The following is a 22,181-nucleotide window of genomic DNA, read 5'->3' on the forward strand; positions in this document are numbered from 1 at the left end:
GAGTTGATTTTATCGATTATCATTTATTCAAAATCAACGATATGTGATTTTGCATGGCAAGTAGTATGAGTAATCGAAATATTTCTGAGAAATTGTATGGATCCATGCAAGATTGAACTCTTGTCTTGTTCAACCAAACGCTCGGCTGTCCCCGTTTATCTCCGACAAGCAAGAGAGACTCTGTTTTGTCGGATATTAACGGAGACAGCCAAGCGTCTGGTTGAACGAGACTACATTGAACTCTAGCGTAAGAATACATACGACTTTTAAAAATATCTAAACCGTTTGTACAATTTAAAATCTTACTATTTTCATGGTATTAATAAATGAGTTTTCTTGAAAACAATGCTTCAGAATACATTGCATCGAATTTATCGATTATTTTCAAGAAGTAAGTGTTGTCGGCGGTATTGATTTGTGCTAAGGTCCAAACACTGTTTCACTTTCGCTTTGCCCGAGTAAGTGCTTAGGAGAGTAGATTAAAATCAACTCCCAAAAAGGGTACCGGACTTTTATTTTTAAGAAAATTGACCCCAACGACGGTGACAAAAACAAGAAGGATGAGAATATACGCCAGGAAAAAAGGTTTAAAAGCTTACACGAGCCTTCGGCTTAGATGTGCTATAACCAAAACAATGTATTCTGAGGTAGAAATTACCAGGTAGTATACATATTATATGGGGTAACAAAAGGCTGTGGCTAAAAAGCTGATTTTTCTCCTTCAAATTTTGAGACCTTAACTTCCAAATTCATGTTCCGATTATTTCACAACATATGTGTTAAGTTTGTCGGGAGACATCAAACGTTAAGAACTGCTATTTAATATTTGCTTATATGATTGATTTTTGCTACATACGCAAGTCGGTTGTGCGACTGATACATCTCTAAAAAAATTATTTTTATTTAAAACTTCAAAAATAAGTACAAATGCATGTCAGTGCTGTTTGTAAAATTGTACTTGATTCTTTCAGAGAGTAGTTACGTTACACCATATCAATTCTCTTGAATGAATATTTCTAATAGACGCATGCTCGAATTTTCAATTCGGACTGCAATTGCAGGTGCCGTTCCCAATAGATAAAAAAGTCCCTGAATATCACAAGCGTTTTGTTCATCTTTTAAGCAGGTTCTCTACTAAGTTGCTAATCTCCTGAAGTTTAAAAAATAAAAATAATAAAAGTATAGAATAATTTCTTGAATTTCAAGTTCTAATTTGAAGTGCATACATACTTGGTCTCGGTTATGCCCCTGGTTTGTTCCTGTACCATGTTGAATACGAATGTTATAAATATTTACAGCCAGTGTATAAAAGTACTCCTCCTAAAAAACAAATACAGTAAGAGTCTTTCAAAAAATTGTAAAAACTGTCATAGATCTTGTGAAAGTCAGGCTTACCTGGCTGTTTACTGTATCATATATTTGTCCTTCCACATTCGTAGCATAGGCATGCGCAGCAGGGTCGGGATTAGGAAATATTGCTTGAATACTGAAAACATATTTGGCTTAGTTTAAATGCGATAATCATGTATAGGAAGCAGCAGAAATATCCAAAACTAATTACTTTAATGAATACGAACATACAATTTATGTACAAGGTGAGTTCTTAGTTCCTGCGTCACACTTTGATGCCATTCCTTAAAACCACTGTTTGTGCTAGATGCTATCTGCTGATCCATACCAGGTGGATTTGTGAACCCTGCAAAAAAAGTTAATATCATAATTATGTGTTATGAACATTCAATTAATAAAATCTGTTGCAGCGGAATGTTTGGATATTTCCTTACCACTTGAATTGCCTGGATTCTGTCCAGTCCTGTCTGTGTTTTGAGCATGCTTTAATGGCATACACACAAGACAGTCATTTCTAGTGCAGTTCTTCCAATGTGTTATTATCTGTCCAGATGATGCACAATGAGCGACTACAAGAAAAATGCAAGTTCAAAAATATGCGTAATTTCTTTTTACTCGTTCATCAACATAGTATGACATTACACAAAAGTATCTAATAAAATGTGGTTTATGAAACGAATAAAGGTACGTATTTAACCTCGATAGAACCATTGTGTTTAATTTTGTATTTCTCAAAATCTCTCATTTTCTGGTAATCAAAACACTACACTAATGACAATTATTAGTATCTCCGTGTGCTTTTTAACCATGTAAGCTTTCTTCGAGTCACCGTAAAACATTAAGCAGCACAGTATTGCCGGGTAAATCTCTGTACCTCTGTAAATTCATCACATCATATGAAAATGGGTCACTTTTTCAAGGGCTTATCAGGAATTACTAGGACAAACATTTTAAAAAAGAGATAAGAATTAATAAAAATGAAAATGTCGTATATGTCTACCCCTATATCTAATACTTTTATGGATATCTGAAAAGTGAACTTTTCGCCAAGGTAAAATAACATTAATAGAAAAAGTTGGATATGTACTGGATATCTTTATACATACAGCTACTTATGTCTATGTGAGAGATACAGTTATTAAGGTAAATGTATGTTATACAAATATTCTAAGTTCTACATTATCAAGAACCTAGTTCATTAAAAAAAACAAGATGCTATAAATAAGAAAAAAAGACACTATGGTGGCATATTTCTGCCCTTGTAAAAGTTATTTTCTATCAAATATGTTGACATGCAAGAACATAATGTTGACATGCAAGATAGGTATGTCAACATGCAACATAATTATGTTGACATGCAAGAAAATTGCAATCATACAAGAATTTTAAAAATCTCAAAAAATCTCAGATATCGCCCACATATGACATCAAAGATGCTAAGATGCTACTTATTTATGTCGACATGCAACTTAATTATTTATGTTAATATGCATAGTGACATATATATCTTGCATGTCAACATAATTATTTTGCATGTCGACATATTTGATAGAAAAATAACTTGCACCCAAGAGGCAGAGATATGCCACCATAAAAAACAAAAAAATAAACCCAAAAAACTAAAGCAATGCACATTCGTTCATATTATTTTATTAACTTTATTGCAATTTTACCTTGGCAGGACTTCCCAGCATTGCAAGTCGTCATGTGATTTAGCACGTTCTTCATTGTTCTGCAGTGAGGTAGAGAACACACCTCTTCATTGGTCTGCTGACGCCTCTGACATTTGTGGGCGTGCAGCAACAGCACTAGTTGTTGTTGGATAAGTTTACGTGTTTCTTCAACATAATATCGGGGTTGTTGAGCTCCGGTGGCTCCTGTGGTAAGATTGGCACTGGTACCTGGCATCCCACCCAGGTTTTGGGCTGGACCTGCAACTATTCCGCAAGTGTCTATCTGGGGTTGCTGTGAATTAATCGAAAATAATTTGAAAAATGACTTGCATGAGACAGTTTGTTTTTCTATTCTATTTTTACCATGATCTGTTAGCTTAATGCCGCTACCTCCATTTATAGAATGAACTTACTACGTCTCTATTCGCCATTGGAGACATCGGCATCCTGGATGGATATTCTACATTGTAGCCAGAGTTGGCCATCATCAAATTTTGGTCACTTGGCCCCACGAGTTCATCATGTAGAGTGTCAAAAATGGCAGGCATGTTGAATGAATCGTTAAAATCTAAACAAAGATGAGAAATCAAATAAACTTTTTTCACCATCTCGCGCAGATATATATAATTTGTTGAGAAATCCACTTACCTTCATCAGTGCTTTCAGGTTGGTTGGCCATTAAGGAATACTAGTAGTCGTATTTTATCCGTAGTACAGACCAAAACAAATTATGACATTCAAAGTCAAAAGTCAATCACTTCCCCTTTCGCTTTCGTAAACTCGAAGCTAAAAATATTTGCAGCGATATAGTCTCGTTCAACCAGACGCTCGGCTGTCTCTGTAAATCTCCGACGAGCTCGTCGGAGATTTACGGAGACAGTCGAGCGTCTGGTTGAACGAGACTAGCAGCGATATGGAGTATCTATATACATATAAATTAAGGCATTTGCAAATAAACTACAAAATGCCTGCACCAGTGTACTTGCTTACACCTTTGGTATTTCAACACATGCGTGATGATGTCCGTAAGGTAAAACTGAATTTTAACTGATAAGTTATTATTGTGAAATTAATCAAAAACCTACTTTCATTTTCGATAAACAAGCCCGAAATAACAAAAATGAGAGTAAGGTGGTGGACACGCTTTGGCGGATCTAAGTCAGGAATAGTATCCTTGCAATGAAATAATATTGAATGATTACGTACAGAGTGAATATATTTACCGTGAGCCTATATTACAGAATACATAGTCGATAAGTTTTTGACAAATGATGAATAAATGAAAAGATAGGTAAAGTTAGCTACTAGTAACTGGCTACTAGTAACTGGCTACGAGAAGTAAGAAAAGCTAGCTACTAGTAACTGGTTACGAGATTAAATAAAAGTTAGCTACTAGTAACTGGCTACTAGTAACTGGCTACGAGAAGTAAGAAAAGCTAGCTACTAGTAACTGGCTACGAGATTAAAGAAACTTGGCTTCTAGATACTTCTTACTGTCCATGGGAGAACACATACCAAGGATTTCTATTTTTGTTCTTAAGATGTACATTGCACTATATCACTGTCATTTGTCAATATATCTCAAGTAGCTGTATATATAGACTGAATATATATGCCTGACTTGCTAATATCAACATTCTGCCGAGTCATCCACATAATTTTACCACACAAATACTCAGATATCTCTCTTTATGTAGTCAGCTACTTGTGCGTTTCGTTACAAATATCTTTATTTTTTGGCTGTTTTTCAATATATCTCAAGTAGCTGTATATATAGATTGAAGATATATGCCAGACATGCTAATATCAACATTCTGTCAAGTCATCCACATAATACTACGACACAATTACTCAGATATCTCTCTTTATGTAGTCAGCTACTTGTGCATTTTGTTACAAATATCTTTATCTTTTTGCTGTTTTGTCTATATATCTAAAGTAGCTGTATATATAGATTGAAGATATATGCTAGTATTGCTAATATCAACATTCTTTCAAGTCATCCACATAATATGATCACTCAATTACTCAGATATCTCTCTTTATGTAGTCAGCTACTTGTGCATTTCGTTATAAATATCTTCATTTTTGGCAGTTTTGTCAATATATCTCAAGTAGCCAAATATATAGATTAAAGATATATGCCAGACATGCTAATATTAACAATCTGTCAAGTCATCCACATAATATTACGACACAATTACTCAGATATCTCTCTTTATGTAGTCAGCTACTTGTGCATTTAGTTACAAATATCTTCATTTTTTTGCGGTTTTATCAATATATCTAAAGTAGCTGAATATATAGATTGAAGATATATGTCAGACATGCTAATATCAACATTCTGTCAAGTCATCCACATAATATTACGACACAATTACTCAGATATCTCTCTTTTTGTAGTCAGCTACTTGTGCATTTCGTTACAAATATCTTCATTTTTTGCGGTTTTATCAATATATCTCAAGTAGCTGAATATATATATTGAAGATATATGTCAGACATGCTTGAGATATATTGATAAAACCGCAAAAAATGAAGATATTTGTAACGAAATGCACAAGTAGCTGACTACAAAAAGAGAGATATCTGAGTAATTGTGTCGTAATATTATGTGGATGACTTGACAGAATGTTGATATAAGCATGTCTGGCATATATCTTTAATCTATATATTCAGCTACTTGAGATATATTGTTAAAACCGCAAAAAAATGAAGATATTTGTAACGAAATGCACAAGTAGCTGACTACATAAAGAGAGATATCTGAGTAATTGTGTCGTAATATTATGTGGATGACTTGACAGAATGTTGATATTAGCATGTCTGACATATATCTTCAATCTATATATTCAGCTACTTGAGATATATTGATAAAACCGCAATAAAATGAAGATATTTGTAACGAAATGCACAAGTAGCTGACTACATAAAGAGAGATATCTGAGTAATTGTGTCGTAATATTATGTGGATGACTTGACAGAATGTTGATATTAGCATGTCTGGCATATATCTTTAATCTATATATTCAGGTACTTGAGATATATTGATAAAACAGCAAAAAAATGAAGATATTTGTAACGAAATGCACAAGTAGCTGACTACATAAAGAGAGATATCTGAGTAATTGTGTCGTAATATTATGTGGATGACTTGACAGAATGTTGATATTAGCATGTCTGGCATATATCTTTAATATATATATTCAGCTACTTGAGATATATTGATAAAACCGCAAAAAAAATGAAGATATTTGTAACGAAATGCACAAGTAGCTGACTACATAAAGAGAGATATCTGAGTAATTGTGTCGTAATATTATGTGGATGACTTGACAGAATGTTGATATTAGCATGTCTGACATATATCTTCAATCTATATATTCAGCTACTTGAGATATATTGATAAAACCGCAAAAAATGAAGATATTTGTAACGAAATGCACAAGTAGCTGACTACAAAAAGAGAGATATCTGAGTAATTGTGTCGTAATATTATGTGGATGACTTGACAGAATGTTGATATTAGCATGTCTGACATATATCTTCAATCTATATATTCAGGTACTTGAGATATATTGATAAAACCGCAAAAAAATGAAGATATTTGTAACGAAATGCACAAGTAGCTGACTACATAAAGAGAGATATCTGAGTAATTGTGTCGTAATATTATGTGGATGACTTGACAGATTGTTAATATTAGCATGTCTGGCATATATCTTTCATCTATATATTTAGCTACTTGAGATATATTGACAAAACTGCCAAAAATGAAGATATTTATAACGAAATGCACAAGTAGCTGACTACATAAAGAGAGATATCTGAGTAATTGAGTGATCATATTATGTGGATGACTTGAAAGAATGTTGATATTAGCAATACTAGCATATATCTTCAATCTATATATACAGCTACTTTAGATATATAGACAAAACAGCAAAAAGATAAAGATATTTGTAACAAAATGCACAAGTAGCTGACTACATAAAGAGAGATATCTGAGTAATTGTGTCGTAATATTATGTGGATGACTTGACAGAATGTTGATATTAGCATGTCTGGCATATATCTTCAATCTATATATACAGCTACTTGAGATATATTGAAAAACAGCCAAAAAATAAAGATATTTGTAACGAAACGCACAAGTAGCTGACTACATAAAGAGAGATATCTGAGTATTTGTGTGGTAATTTTATGTGGATGACTCGGCAGAATGTTGATATTAGCAAGTCAGGCATATATATTCAGTCTATATATACAGCTACTTGAGATATATTGACAAATGACAGTGATATAGTGCAATGTACATCTTAAGAACAAAAATAGAAATTGGTATGTGTTCTCCCATGGACAGTAAGAAGTATCTAGAAGCCAAGTTTCCTTAATCTCGTAGCCAGTTACTAGTAGCTAGCTTTTCTTACTTCTCGTAGCCAGTTACTAGTAGCCAGTTACTAGTAGCTAACTTTTATTTAATCTCGTAACCAGTTACTAGTAGCTAGCTTTTCTTACTTCTCGTAGCCAGTTACTAGTAGCCAGTTACTAGTAGCTAACTTTACCTATCTTAAATAAAATGAGTCAATTCGTTTCTTTAGTAGGCTATTTTAGTTTTGATACACATTCGCTTGAGAATTTCCAGAACGGGGTAACACGCGGATTGACTAATTAACGAATAGTGTAGGACGAGTTCATCATGCATCGCGGGTAGATACCTTGGATCGGACTTCTATTAATACAAAAAAGTTAATAAATAAAATGGAACAATTAATGCAATTTTAGTATTAATGGAGTATTAATGGAGAGAACTTTCCAGAACGGGGTGCCTAGAAACGGGTTGACTAATTGACATCATGGCGGAAAGTGTAGGGCGAGTTAACCATCGGCAAGGTACTTTGAATGAATCTGACAACTTTGCATGCAAATAGATAATTATGCATAACCTAGCGTGTTTTAATTTCATGATACTTTTTTTATACCACGACAGATTAGCTGTAAACCTTAGACATTAATTTGTAAACAAATTATAGTATTCTACGTCTAAAAGTTTATATGGGACCCCCCCCCCCCCCCCCCCCCCGATTGTTTTTTCAAAACAATTTTTTATTCGAAATTCCTATTTGGAAGAGTAATACAATGGGTATTAGTATTGAAAATTGACCAAAAGAACCAAATTTAGAGAGAGAAACACTAAATACCAATTCACCGACTTGAAATAAATACAATACAAAAGTTTATTTTTTCCAGTCACCTGCATCAAACAGAATTAAGGCCACGTACATGTATATATTATGTTTAGATTATTCATCCCTGTCTGCTTCTTTAAATATCCAACAATGCATTTTGTTTTTTATTTTAATTTTGAAGAATAAGATAAGAAACAAAGTATATACAAAAATGAACAAAAATATGTTCAACATATTAAGCATTCTATGATAATAATGTGTAAAGTGTTAATTAAGTATCATCTAGTGTTTTAAATCACACGACAATTTTCAATGTTGGAGTGTCCTGCTTTTGTAAAATTACTACTGATAAAGATTTTAGAAAAACAAATGACTTCATTCTATTCTAGTCAAATCTATCATTGCTGGTAGGTCCATTGAATTAGCTCAATCAGGTACCTACATGTATATCTTTATCATTTGAGGCCTGAGCAATTCGTAACTCATAGCTAAGTTGTGATATTACTTTGATTAAAATTGAATGTGACTTGATAGAAAATGTATCTAATAACTACATGCATTATAATAAGACTCACTGTATACTGTTTTATGAATATTCCATATAGATAAGATGCATCCTTCTTGTATCGACTCTATCAAATACTTCCCTCTGTTCAGTTTCAAAAATCCTCACCTATACTCCTATAGAGAGAATTTTCGCTAAGAAATAAGTCAAAGCCTGTACGATGTGTGTACTTGATGATGAATAAAGTTGCATTTTATAACTATTTTGTTTCTTGAATTTACACCATGGAATTATATTCAACTAGTTTTGATTGTTCGCCCGAAACTTTCAGAAGATATGAAATAGCACATTATCCATATCTAATAATAACACTTATTAGGTTTGTTACTGACTGTCTACAGAAATATATGGGGCTGGAAAAGTTTAAAAAGGCGAGGCGAAGACGAGTCCTATTTTGACTTTAACAACCCGACATAGTTTAAAAATACTAAACTACTAGAAAAACTCTATAATTTGCTGTTTGTCGATTCTAGAAATATAGATACAAAGGTTTTAACAAAGTTTCTTTAATATGTGAATTAATAAAAAAATGTTTGGGTTTCGTTGTTTTGTTTTTGTTTTTTACTTTGTTTTCGTTTCTTTTTCCTTCTGTTTTTCTTATTTTATGAATGGTAAGGTAAACAAGTGTTGTTGTTTAGTTCAGTGTTTAAGAGAGTTATTTATAGTAGGCATGTAGCATTGGGGGGGGGGGGGGAGGGAGGGGAGCAACAAAGTTTCTTAAATTTACAGACAAAAATTTGAATTATCATGGAGTTGCCCCCCCCCCCCTTTTTTTTAGGGGGACCATGTAAAAAATAGGAATGAATACAAAGAAATGAAGAGTGAAATTGAAGTAAGTTATGGATAAAGTACGCCCCCCCCCTTTAAGGATTTTAAAGGTTTTTGAAAAGATGTTTTTTTTTCTTTATTTTTTTTTGATGTGTGCTTTTCAAGATTTTTTTGATAAGTCTGCCGCCCCCACTTTCAAAAACGATGCTACCTGCATGTATAGTATAACGATTTCGACTGGATTATTGATGAATATACGGGGTTAAGTGTATTTGTGCGGAACAGGTAATGTACCTCTGTCCAGTTACTAGTATTAGGAAATTAAAACCATTTGATGTTTCGCTGCTTTACGTGCAACAGCCCCCTCCCCTCCCTTTTCGTTCACTATATTTCTAATTTGATTTAATCTCTTTTATGTTGTTGAATGTTGAAAATGCAACCAGAACATTATAAATGTACTTGTTGTAAAGTTTAACGAAAAAATGGCGTATGTTGAACAGACGTAGACGAACCAGTTTTTGCATGTGTTTGATTTTTTAATTTATAAATGATTTTTGTTCGTTTGAACTTGTGAGTAAGAACATGAATGCAAAGTCAATTGCGTTTTGAAAGTATAAAAGAAGTGTATATACCGCAATACTTACATATGAATTAACTCTGGCACAACTGTAGAGGTACCACCAGTTTTTCAGTATATGACACGGCCCTTTCTACAAGTCTTAACAATCGAATCCCCTAACTAGCAATCCAGTTAGAAGAGGCATAGAGAATGTTTACTACCATTGAAACTGCGAAATGATGAATAATTCTTATCAAAAGGACACTTAAAAAGGTAATTATATAATAACAAGTGTATTTCTAGAGTACTAATTGGATTTTATTGCTCAAAAGCCACAATGATTTTTTAAACTAATTGGAACAAACATGGATTCTATTGTTACCGTTAAGTTTTTTGAAAGTACCGTCTCCAAATACAGATTATTCTATAATACGATTGTATAGAAATTGCAATTATTCTTCGAAACAAGTAACTTAAATACTACAATGAAATTTCCCCCTAAATTGTAATAAATATGTGATTAGTAATGTAATATTTTACTATATTATAAGAAACACTAACTTATGCCGTCCGGTTTTTGGAAAATGCTTAAAATTCTGCGGAATGCACATTTTTACTTCTTCTTTTAAGACACTAGATGTATATTAAACGGATATTGAACAATTTTGTATCATTTTAAACTGTACACTGTCCCAAGTTTTTGCTTCCACCACTTTTTGCGTACTAATATCCTGATAATCATAAATACCTTTGTGCCCAAATTACATCAATTCACTAGAATCAAAAGATCATATTATCTGTTTTAAAACGCGCTCTCGATAGTCTTAGGTTTGATGACGCAGTCCAATCAAAATTGGTTCTTTTATGGAGTCAAAATACATACCTGTACATTTACTACAGTGACGCATAAGAAATTAATATTTTCCGCAATTCAAAAAGGATTAAAACAAGAGGCCCATAGGCCACATCGCTCACCTGAATCACAGTTCCTTGTGTCATTCTATTTTGAAAATTTTGCATATGAAAATATTTGATATTCTTGTAATATACATGTAATTATATTGAATTTTTTCCAAGATTTGACAATTCATTAAATTGACATGGTCATGATTTTGATCATTTTATGATTTATTCCCCTTTTATTTTACTTCTATGTTGAGCTTTAAATCCCTCTTAGGGCCCCAGTAGTGGTACGGCGGTCAGCTTTATCAATTTAAAATCTACAATATCGTACGATTCTGGCATTGTAATCTTACACTTGGTAGCATTGAACTTTTAACCCCCTTCTGGGACCCCGGCATTGATCCGAAGGTCACGGATTTAGCAATGTATATTTTGAATTTTTTTAGGATGCTTGCAGAGTAATCCCAAAAATTGTAATATTTTAGTTCTTAAGGATAAGATTTTAAAATATTTTTACTATATATTTCTATGATAAATCTGAACTCCTCCTGGGGCCCCGGTATTGGTACGGGGGCCACGGTTTAAACAATTTTAATATACTCTATCCGAAAATGCTTACATAGTAATTTACCTAAATGTAGCATTGTAGTTTTTAAGAATATTTTTAATCATTATACCTATTCATTTTAATGTTAAACTTTGAACAACTCCTGGAGCCCGAGTATTGGTCCGGGGGTCACGGTTTTGACCATTTAAAATCTACACTATTTTATGGTAATTGCATAGAAATATCACAATTTGTGGCATTATAGTTCTTGCAAAGATGATTTTAAACTTTTTCCCAATTATTTCTATGTTTAACTTTGAACCCCTCCTGTGGCACCAGTATTGGTTTTGGTCATAGCATAATGCTGTGTATACAATTTCCAGGGCGTACACTTTTTACTTTTTCTTTAATGCTATTTCTTATGACGTGCCCCTATAAAGCTTTATTTTATCCTAACATCATAAAAGCACAAGTCAACATTCACCTACTGAACGGAAAAAGAAAAAAAACGATGAAAATAAAAAATGAAACGTTTCTTTAAATATACTTTCACTTGTATTTTGTTTATTTGGTTCAATTTGATAAATAATAATTTTAAAAAACAGTTCTTTTAAGCTATAAATACACAGTATTTTATTATATTGTGTAAAAATGTGTGCAATAAAAGCTAAAGACGGCCACATCAAGTCAATTCTATTTCGAAACAATAACTTCAAGATTTAATACGCTGTATTTTACATGGAAGCGCAAAAACATGCACAATAAACAATAGAGTCGGCACCCTTAAATGAATTTTCATTGTAATAAATATCATAATTATGTGTTATGAACATTCAATTAATAAAATCTGTTGCAGTGGAATGTTTGGAAGTGTCCTTACAACTTAGATTGCCTGGATTCTGTCCAGTCATGTCTGTGTTTTGGGCATGCTTTAATGGCATACACACAGGACAGTCATTTCTAGTGCAGTTCTTCCAATGTGTTATTATCTGTCTAGATGATGCACAGTGAGCGACTACAAGAAAAATGCAAGTTCAAAAATATACATAATTTCTTTTTACTTTTCATCAACATGGTATGACATTATATACAAAAGTATCTAATAAAAAATGGTTTATGAAACGAATAAAGCTACATATTTCACTTCGATAGAACCACTGTGCTTAATTTTGTATTTATCAAAATCTCTCATTTTCTGGTAATCAAAACACTACACTAATGACAATTATTGGTATCTCCGTGTGCTTTTTTTACCATGTAAGCTTTCTTCGTGTCACCGTAAAACATTAAGCAGTACGGTATTGCCGGGTATGTATCTGAACCCTAGTAAATTCATCATATCGCATGAAAATGGGTCACTTTTTCAAGGGTTTATCAGGAATTACTGGGACAAACATTTTAAAATGAAAGAAGATTAAAGAAATAATATAAATAAAAATGCTGTATATGTTTACCCTATATTTAATACTTTTATGGATATCTGAAAAGTGAACTTTTCGCCACGGTAAAATAACAATAATAGAAAAAGTTGAATATGTACTGGATATCTTTATACATTCGGCTACTAATGTCTATGTGAGAGATTCAGTTATTAAGGTATATGTATGTTATATATATAAAATTCTAAGTTCTACATTGTCAAGAACCTAATTCATTAATAAAGAACAAGATGCTATAAATACCTCCCCCCCCCCCAACAATAAAAATTAAGGTGGCATATTTCTGCCCCTTGTGTGAAAGTTCTCTTTCTATCAAATATGTTGACATGCAAGATAGTTATGTCAACATGCAAGATAGTTATGTCAATATGCAACATAACTATGTTGACATGCAAGAAAATTGCAATCACATGAGAATTAAAAAAATCTCAAATATCGCCCACATATGACATCAATGATGCTAAAATGCTACTTATTTATGTCGACATGCAACCCTTTTTATGTTAACATGCATAGTTGCATGGTGACATATATATCTTGCATGTCAACATAATTATCTTGCATATCGACATATTTGATGGAAAAATAACTTGCACACAAGGGGCAGAGATATGCCACCGTAAAAGAAAAACAAACAAATACAAAAACTAAAGCAATGAACATTCGTTCATATTCTTTTATTAACTTTATTGCAATTTTACCTTGACAGGACTTTCCAGCATTGCAAGTCGTCATGTGATTTAGCACATTCTTCATTGTTCTGCAGTGAGGTAGAGAACACACCTCTCCATTGGTCTGCTGACGCCTCTGACATTTGTGGGCGTGCAGCAACAGCACTAGTTGTTGTTGGATAAGTTTACGTTTTTCTGCAATAGAATATCGGGGTTGTTGAGCTCCGGTGGCTCCTGTGGTAAGATTGGCACTGCTACATGGCATCCCACCCATGTTTTGGGCTGGACCTGCCACTATTCCGCAAGTGTCTATCTGGGGTTGCTGTGAATTAATCGAAAATAATTTGAAAAATGACTTGCATGAGACAGTTTGTTTTTCTATTCTATTTTTACTATGATCTGTTAGCTGAATGACGCTACCTCCATTTATAGAATGAACTTACTACGTCTGTATTCGCCATTGGAGACCTCAGCATCCTGGATGGATATTCTACAGAGTAGCCAGAGTTGGACATCATCAAATTTTGGTCACTTGGCCCCACGAGTTCATCATGTAGAGTATCAAATATGGCATGAATCATTAAAATCTAAACAAAGATGAGAAATCAAATAAAAGCTTTTTCACCATATCGCGCAGATATACATATATGCCTCTAATTCCTTGAGAAATCCACTTACCTTCATCAGTGCTTTCAGGTTGGTTGGCCATGAAGGAATAGTTGTATTTTATCCGTAGTACATACCAAAACAAATTATGACATTCAAAGTCTACATTTCATTAAACAATGCCTGCATGACTTCATCACTTCCCCTTTCACTTTCGTAAACTCGAAGCTTTTGGCGCATGCGACGGAAATACTGTATACTGTTGTATGAATATTCCATATAGAAAAGATGCACCCTTCTTTATTTAAAACTTGAATAACTGTATCTAGTACTGCCCTCTGTTCAGTTTCAAATAACCTCTCAAAGAGATAATTTTCGCCAAGAAACAAGTTAAAGCCTGTAGGATGTGTGTATTTGAATATGAATAAAGTTGCATTATATAACTAAGTACTACATGTAGTATTTTGTTTCTTGACGTTATCATGGAATTATAGAATTTGCTGCTTGCCGACTATAGAAACATAAACACATGAGTTTTTAAAGTTTCAGTAATATGTAAATATTTTTTTAAAAATTGGGGTCTGTTCGTTTTGTTTGGTTTTTGGGTGGGATCTTTTTTTTTTCTTTTTTGCTTGGTTTTCGTTTCTTTTTCTTTCTTTTTATCTTATTTTATAAATGGTAAGGTAAACACGTGTTGTTTACACCTCGTTGCAGAACTTTTTCTCCTTCTTTAGTAGCTACATTTTCTACCTCCCCTAAGAAATGCAAAAATTGGATAGAATTCGAGGAACCCTCAACTATTTTTACAAATTTTACACCTGATACGCCAACTTTGAGGCTGATAGTAAAATGAATTTTCGCATTAGCAACAGCGACACACGGATTCCCCTTTGCAGAATGACCATATAGTTTGTTTCCATCACACACAAAAATCCCATTTTATCCATAAATTTGAGTGCAAATCGGTCCTCCTTGTTCACATATTGTAAAAATCATTGGATGTATTGTAAATGGAAGTGTAAATCTGTTACCATGACAGAATGTGACTCGTTTTATTGTCATATGTAGATTTTTTGGCACTGTAGGCAAACATATTTTGAAGTGTATTGGAGTACTGTAAGATGTTATCTTTGACTGATTTTAGCGACATTGTTGGATTAACAGTTTTCAAAACAGCAATATGATCTACATCCTCCTGTTGCATTATTTTACTTGGACCTCCTCGACGCGGTCTTCTGCATACCGTACCAACAGTTACATAATGTTTCCAAATTGAGAAAATACAGTTTGCACTGATACCAATTTTTTTGAGACCCGTTGACGATGACCTCTCTGCAATTGAAGATCAGAAACATAAGTTGTCTATTACAATCCTCCTTAAGTCCTCACTCAGTACTTTTTCGTTTACATACAATGTCCCTAATTTATTTCTATTTTTCATGATGATTTCTATTTATGAAATTGAAAAAAATGTGAAGTAATGCATAATATAACTTAATCATTCAATATCACTCTAGTAGATGCAATTAAATAATATTGGAAAGGGTGTATCTCTAAGTATGTTTTCATGATTTGGGGGGAGGGGGTATTCAACGTATTGAAAGGGGGAACCAATTACTCGAACGCTCCTGCTTTTCAAAACTCATCCGGTCCCCTTAATTCAAATTTCTACATATTCATCTACATAATTGCTGCTATCATTAATAAAGCTATTATGATCAATAACTTACTACGATATACATTAACTTACCTGTTTATTTTTTACGGATCCTCCTTAAGTCCTCACTCAGTTCTTTTCCGTTTACATACAATGTTCCTAATATATTTCTATTTTTCATGATGATTTCTATTTATGAAAATTGAAAAAAATGTGAAGTAATGTATATTATAACTTAATCATTCAATATCACTCTAGTAGATGCAATTAAAAAATATTGGAAAGGGTGTATCTCTAAGTATGTTTTCATGATTTGGGGGGAGGGGGTATTCAACGTATTGAAAGGGGAAACTAATTACTCGAACGCTGCTGCTTTTCAAAACTCATCCGGCCCCCTTAATTCAAATTTCTACATATCAATCTACATAATTGCTGCTATCATTAATAAAGCTATTATGATCAATAACTTACTACGATATACATTAACATACCTGTTTATTTTTTACGGATGGATAACCTTGTCATGCTTGCTGTGCTCGGATTAAGCAAGGTAAACGAGGTTGGATATTATGTAACCTTTGATTTTCAAAAGGGTATTTAAAAATAACTCTTAGTAAGGAAAAATCTGTATGATAGAGTAGCAGGAAAACTAGGACGTAATAATTATGGCGGTGTTCGAAGAAGATGTTCGGGAGGTTTTCTTGAAAATATGTCATGACTGTAATGGAGTGAAACGCGTGTCTCCTGTGTCGGTCAATTTTTCTGAACTTACTTCGTTTATTGGATTAAAAGGTGCCATTTATGCTGAAATAAAAGCTATAGGTCTTCGCCGATATTAGCATACTGCGATGACGAAGGAGATTACGCTGACCTTACAGGAAAACATTACAATAGATTTTTGAAATTCGTATCGTCAACAGATTCAAATATAAATATTAAAGTCATAGATGGGGGTTCAGAGCAGGTCATGCAGAAAACTCCTCAAAGTATGCCTGAAATTCAGGTATATGTGCAGGAAAAGGCTCCCGATATTTTCAAAAACTACACTTTTCAAACGCCCATTGGACATTCGATGAATAATCTAAAGCAAGAAATTTTGGGGCTTGAAGTTCAAAGCGAAATTGCGTTGGAGCATTTACAAAATTTAAAAGACATTTTGTGGGAATATTACTCCCGGATTTGGGAAACAATGCTCTAATTGTCATTTAAAATTAGATCATAACTCAAGACAGTGCAGACGGGAGAAGTGTATCTCTAGTCAAGAGTGTACAGATATAAACAAACATCAGGAGGAAAAAGCTCTGGTTGAATCAGCAAATGATGTGTTGAGAAAAATACAAAAGGAAATCAAAACAAAAACTGTAGAATACGAAACGAAATTTAAAGCTTCCGAATCTGTCAAAAACTCATTTTCTGAAAAAAATAGATGTCATTTAATCACATGTAACAAACAAAATTATCCAGTACAAGTGTCGGATGAAAATTTTCTTCCTCGCTCAGAAATCGTTAATTGCGATATAGTTAAACTTGAAAAATACTATCAGGGAAAGTGTACCGACAACTTGGACATCGCGTGAAATTATTTTGGAAATATCTTTTCTAATTTTGATAGAGAGCACGCACAATTTTCAAAAAACACTGGAAGCAATTCAGCAAAGCGCATCCTAAAGGAAAATACAATGTTCCCTGTTAATTAAGTTCCCAAGACGTCATCCCTTTTCGACTCATCCGAACCCTGGCAGTACTTATCAAAACAAAGGTATGTGATTCTGATATGATGTATCAATTCTATAATTGAACAAAGTGCTGAAATAGATATTTCATATAAACAAAATAAAATTTCAATCATTGTTCATGCAATAGAAACCAAGTGAAATAAAAATTGTATATGTATAGATAATTTTTATATAATTATTTTCAGTTGCTGCTCCTCATCTGCCGTTAAAAAACGCTAGAAAGGGAAGATCATCAATGTATTCAAATGAAATGAACGTCCCCCATTACGAGGGTTGTCCCAAAATAGCGTAGACAGAACACATAATTTAAAATCTGTTCAGTGCAATTTCATTAGCCTTCCATGATTTTTTCAATGGCCTTTTGGCAATCAATACTGAAAAATTCAAATCAGTATTTTGTTAATTTCTTGAGAAAATGAATAATTAGTAACAACAAGTTTTGTAAGGCGGCGCAATGTGCGACGTCGAAAACATCCAGTCTTTACGTTGTTGCTAGAAACTCCTCATCATTTACTATAACATTTACGTTTTATTTCTGAAAATATTTGAAAAAAATATTTTCTTTGAAAATGTACCCTGGGTTTACATTCAACATAGAATTCTAGTTTTTTTTTTTTTTAAATATTTACTAAGTAAACAAACGATATGCCGACTCCAAACTTGCCTGTAATACTTCTTGTCTAACGTTCGTCTTACTGAAATATTTTGTTCAGCATTTTGACGTCCATTTCTAACGGTCGGGTTTACATTTTTCACTTATTGTCATCAGACTCGTCCGAATATTTTCAATGTTGTAGGACTGCTTATTCACTAAATGCAATTCTACGCGATTTTGTTAATTTTATTTTCTTCAATGGCCGCTTTGGATTTGTTTCAAGGTCTTTACAAAATTTTATCAGTTACCGCTGCGCCGCCTTAAACGCCGACGTCGTCATTTTACAATGAGTTAACACTTCTACTTGTTACAAGATGCGCTATAAAATCTTTAAAAGTTTTATTATAGCCAAAACATTTTCTGAGTAAATTATAGAGTTATCAACAAATATAAAGGTATTTTTTATTTCAAATTTTTCAGTCGAAAAGTTTGTGTTGATGTTATGTTATGTTGATTTTAAGTTTTCGTTTTTGACATTGCGCCGCATGTCAAAATTATGATCTAACATTCATTTATTTCACTTATTTAATCTCAAACAATATTTGATTTCAAAACATAATTTGACTGCACACTTCTTAAACCCTTTGTGGCACAAGTTTCATCTTCCTGTGTCTTCGATTAACTAAATAACGCCACTTGTCTACGCTATTTTGGGACAACCCTCGTATGTTTACTTGTTTTCTTTGACGTTCCAAAGCAAAAGGTGTAACCTTTTTATGATAGAAAAAATACCGGTACTTCTGTTTGTTCGTCCGATGCCATTCGTATATTAAAAAAATCACTTATTTTTAATTCAAGATAATTTTTTATATTCATTCAGCGAAAGATGAATGGCTGATTTTATGATACCGAACTATGTATAATAATGTTGGAATTCACTGGATGTATATTTCATAGATTAAACAAACAACAAGCTTCGGACTGTCCACGTGTTGATTTTCAATACAGAAATCATGGACTGTCATTGGTCAGTGCGTTCCAGGGTTCTGTGTTTGATATGCAAATTAGCATTCACATAAATGAAATCGAACAACCAATTGATGAGTTTTATGATAATCAGCATACAGGATGTTAGCACGGCTCGACAGACAAACTGGCACGCTGTAAGTAAAACGATAATATCTATAGTAACAATTTCGATTGAATTTTTGATGAGTATACGGGGTTAAATGTATTCGTGTGGAACAGGTAGGTTACTTCTGTCCAGGTATTAGGAAATTAAAGTCATTCGAGGTTTCGCAGATTTTCGTGCAACAGCCCCCTCCCCTCCCTTTAAATCACCGTATATCTAATTTGATTTAATTTCTTTTATATTGTTGAATGTTGATAATGCAACCAGAAGATTTTAAAAGATAGGTAAAGTTAGCTACTAGTAACTGGCTACGAGAAGTAAGAAAAGCTAGCTACTAGTAACTGGCTACGAGATGAAAGAAACTTGGCTTCTAGTTACTAGTTACTGTCTAAGTGAGAAAACATACCTAGGATTTCTATTTGTGTTCTTAATATGTACATTGCACTATATTATCATTTACTCATATTCCTCTCATACTCTCATCGATAATTGGTGCATTTCGTTTAAAATATCTCTATTTTAGACAATATTGTCTAGTTGACTGAAGTAGCTGTACTTATAGATTGAAAATATCAAAAAAGTGTTTTTAATTATAACAATCTATCATGTCATCCTCTACATATTACAACAAAATTACTCAGATATCTCTCTTAATCTTGTCAGCTACCAGTGCATCTCGTTTCACTATATCTATTTTAAAGACAATTTTTTCATGCAACTCAAGTAGCCGTACATAAACATTAAAGACATCTTCAAGGGATTGTTAATATCAACATTCCTTCAGGTCATCCACATCATATTACGACACAATTACTCAGATATATCTCTTAATCTTGTCAGCTACTAGTGCATTTTATTACAAATATCTTTATTTTTTGGCGGTTTTGTCAATGTATCTCAAGTAGCTGTATATTAATTGAAGATATATGCCAGACATGCTTATATCAATATTCCTTCAAGTCATCCACATAATATTACGACACAATTACTCAGATATCTCTCTTTATTTAGTCAGCAACTAGTGCATTTTTTTTACAAATACCCTTATTTTTTGGCAGTTTTGTCAATATATCTCAAGTAGCTGTATATATAGATTGAAGATATATGCCAGTCTTACTAATATCATCATTCTTTTAACTCATCCACATAATATTACGACACAATAACTCAGATATTTCTCTTTATGTAGTCAGCTACTAGTGCATTTTGATACAGATATCTTTATTTTTCGCGGTTTTGTCAATATATCTTAAGTAGCTGTACATATAAATTGAGGATATATCCAAGTCTTGCTAATATCAACATTCTGTCAACATATCCACATAATATTACGACACAATTACTCAGATATCTCTCTTTATGCAGTCAGCTACTAGTGCATTTTGTTACAAATATCTTTTTTTTATGGTTTTGTCACTATATCTCAAGTAGCTGTGTATTTAAATTGAAGATATATGCCAGACATGTTTTTATCAATATTCCTTCAAGTCATCCACATAATATTACGACACAATTACTCAGATATCTCTCTTTAAGTAGTCAGCTACTAGTGCATTTTGTTACAAATATCTTTATTTTTTGTCGGTTTTGTCAATATATCTCAAGCAGCTGTATATATATATTGAAGATATATGCCAGTCTTGCTAGTATCAACATTCCTTCAAGTCATCCACATAATATTTCGACACAATTATTCAGATACCTCTCTTTATGTCGTCAGCTATTATTAATATTTTGTTACAAATATTTTTATTTTTTAATGGTTTATTCAACAAATTTTGAGTTGCTGTTTATAAAAATTGATGATATATACAAATCTTGCTTATTTTACCATTCTGTTAGGTCACCCACATGATATTACGACACAATTACTCATATATCTCTATTAATCTCGTCAGCTACTTGTACATTTCGTTACAAAAATCTCCATTTTTAACAGTTTAGTTCATATACCTCAAGAAGCTGTATATATAAATTGAAAATATCTAAAAGTGTGGTTTATATGAACATCTATAAGGTCACTTACATGATATTATGACAAAGTTATTCAGATGTCTCTTTAAGTCTCGTCAGCTACTGTTACAATTTGTTACAAGTATCTTTCTTTTTTTAGGGTTTTGTCAAAATATCCCAGGTAGCTGTATATATATTGAAGATATCTACAAACGTGGTTAATGAGAAAATTCTGTTAGGTCACCTACATGATATTATGACACAATTATTCTGATATCTCTTTATATCTCGTCATCTACTAGTGCATTTTGTTACAAATACCTTTATTTTGGGGGGTTTTGTTAACAAATCTTAATAAGCTGTGTATAAAAGTTGATATGTACCAGTCTTGCTTATTTTACCATTTTGTTAGGTCACACACATGATATTACGACAAAACCAATCAGATTTATTTATTCATCTCGTCGGCTACTTGTGCATTTCGTTAGAAATACTTCCATTTTTAACAGTTTTGTTCATATACCTCAAGTAGCTGTATGTACATGTATAGATTGAATATACATACAGGTGTGGGTAATTTTCACATTTTTTTTAGGGCCACCTTCATGATATTATGACACAATTACTCAGATATCTCTTTTTATGTCGTCAGCTACTAGTAGGATTTTTTTTTACAAATATAATTTTTAGCCTTTTGTCAACATATCTCAAGAAGCTGTAAATATAAATTGTCGATATGTACCAATCTTGCTTATTTCAACATTCTGTCTGGTCATACATATGATATTATGACACAAGTACTCAGATATCTCCCTTTATGTCGTCAGCTACCAGTGCA

General features: G+C 32.8%; 2 protein-coding genes across 2 annotated transcripts; both read right to left on the reverse strand.

Moving 5' to 3' along the window:
- Window positions 1-910: 910 nt before the first annotated feature.
- LOC117680620 (histone acetyltransferase p300) lies at window positions 911-3,843 on the reverse strand. Its single transcript, XM_034447695.2, has 8 exons — window positions 3,672-3,843; window positions 3,437-3,591; window positions 3,024-3,315; window positions 1,785-1,919; window positions 1,582-1,696; window positions 1,396-1,486; window positions 1,231-1,320; window positions 911-1,150 (listed from the first exon to the last, which is right to left on the reverse strand). The coding sequence occupies exons 1-8, from the start codon at window positions 3,700-3,702 to the stop codon at window positions 1,112-1,114; spliced, it is 948 nt and encodes a 315-aa protein (XP_034303586.2). The 5' UTR covers window positions 3,703-3,843; the 3' UTR covers window positions 911-1,111.
- Window positions 3,844-12,337: 8,494 nt separating this feature from the next.
- LOC117681774 (histone acetyltransferase p300) lies at window positions 12,338-15,621 on the reverse strand. Its single transcript, XM_034447698.2, has 4 exons — window positions 14,343-15,621; window positions 14,108-14,251; window positions 13,695-13,986; window positions 12,338-12,569 (listed from the first exon to the last, which is right to left on the reverse strand). The coding sequence occupies exons 1-4, from the start codon at window positions 14,346-14,348 to the stop codon at window positions 12,388-12,390; spliced, it is 624 nt and encodes a 207-aa protein (XP_034303589.2). The 5' UTR covers window positions 14,349-15,621; the 3' UTR covers window positions 12,338-12,387.
- Window positions 15,622-22,181: the final 6,560 nt, after the last annotated feature.

The sequence above is a fragment of the Magallana gigas genome, chromosome 2, assembly GCF_963853765.1.
Source record: "Magallana gigas chromosome 2, xbMagGiga1.1, whole genome shotgun sequence".
Taxonomy (NCBI): Eukaryota; Metazoa; Mollusca; class Bivalvia; order Ostreida; family Ostreidae; genus Magallana; species Magallana gigas.

Bases quoted from the DNA above. Each gene is read 5' to 3' on its own strand.
- LOC117680620 (XM_034447695.2), bottom strand. From the start codon at position 3,702: ATGGCCAACCAACCTGAAAGCACTGATGAAG. The intron at 1,697-1,784 runs GTAAGGAAATAT...CTTTTTTTGCAG, and splicing joins GAATCCAGGCAATTCAAGTG to GGTTCACAAATCCACCTGGT. The intron at 1,321-1,395 runs GTAAGCCTGACT...TTTGTTTTTTAG, and splicing joins ATGATACAGTAAACAGCCAG to GAGGAGTACTTTTATACACT.
- LOC117681774 (XM_034447698.2), bottom strand. The intron at 13,987-14,107 runs GTAAGTTCATTC...ATTAATTCACAG, and splicing joins CAATGGCGAATACAGACGTA to CAACCCCAGATAGACACTTG. The intron at 12,570-13,694 runs GTAAAATTGCAA...TTTTTCTTGTAG, and splicing joins TGCTGGAAAGTCCTGTCAAG to TCGCTCACTGTGCATCATCT.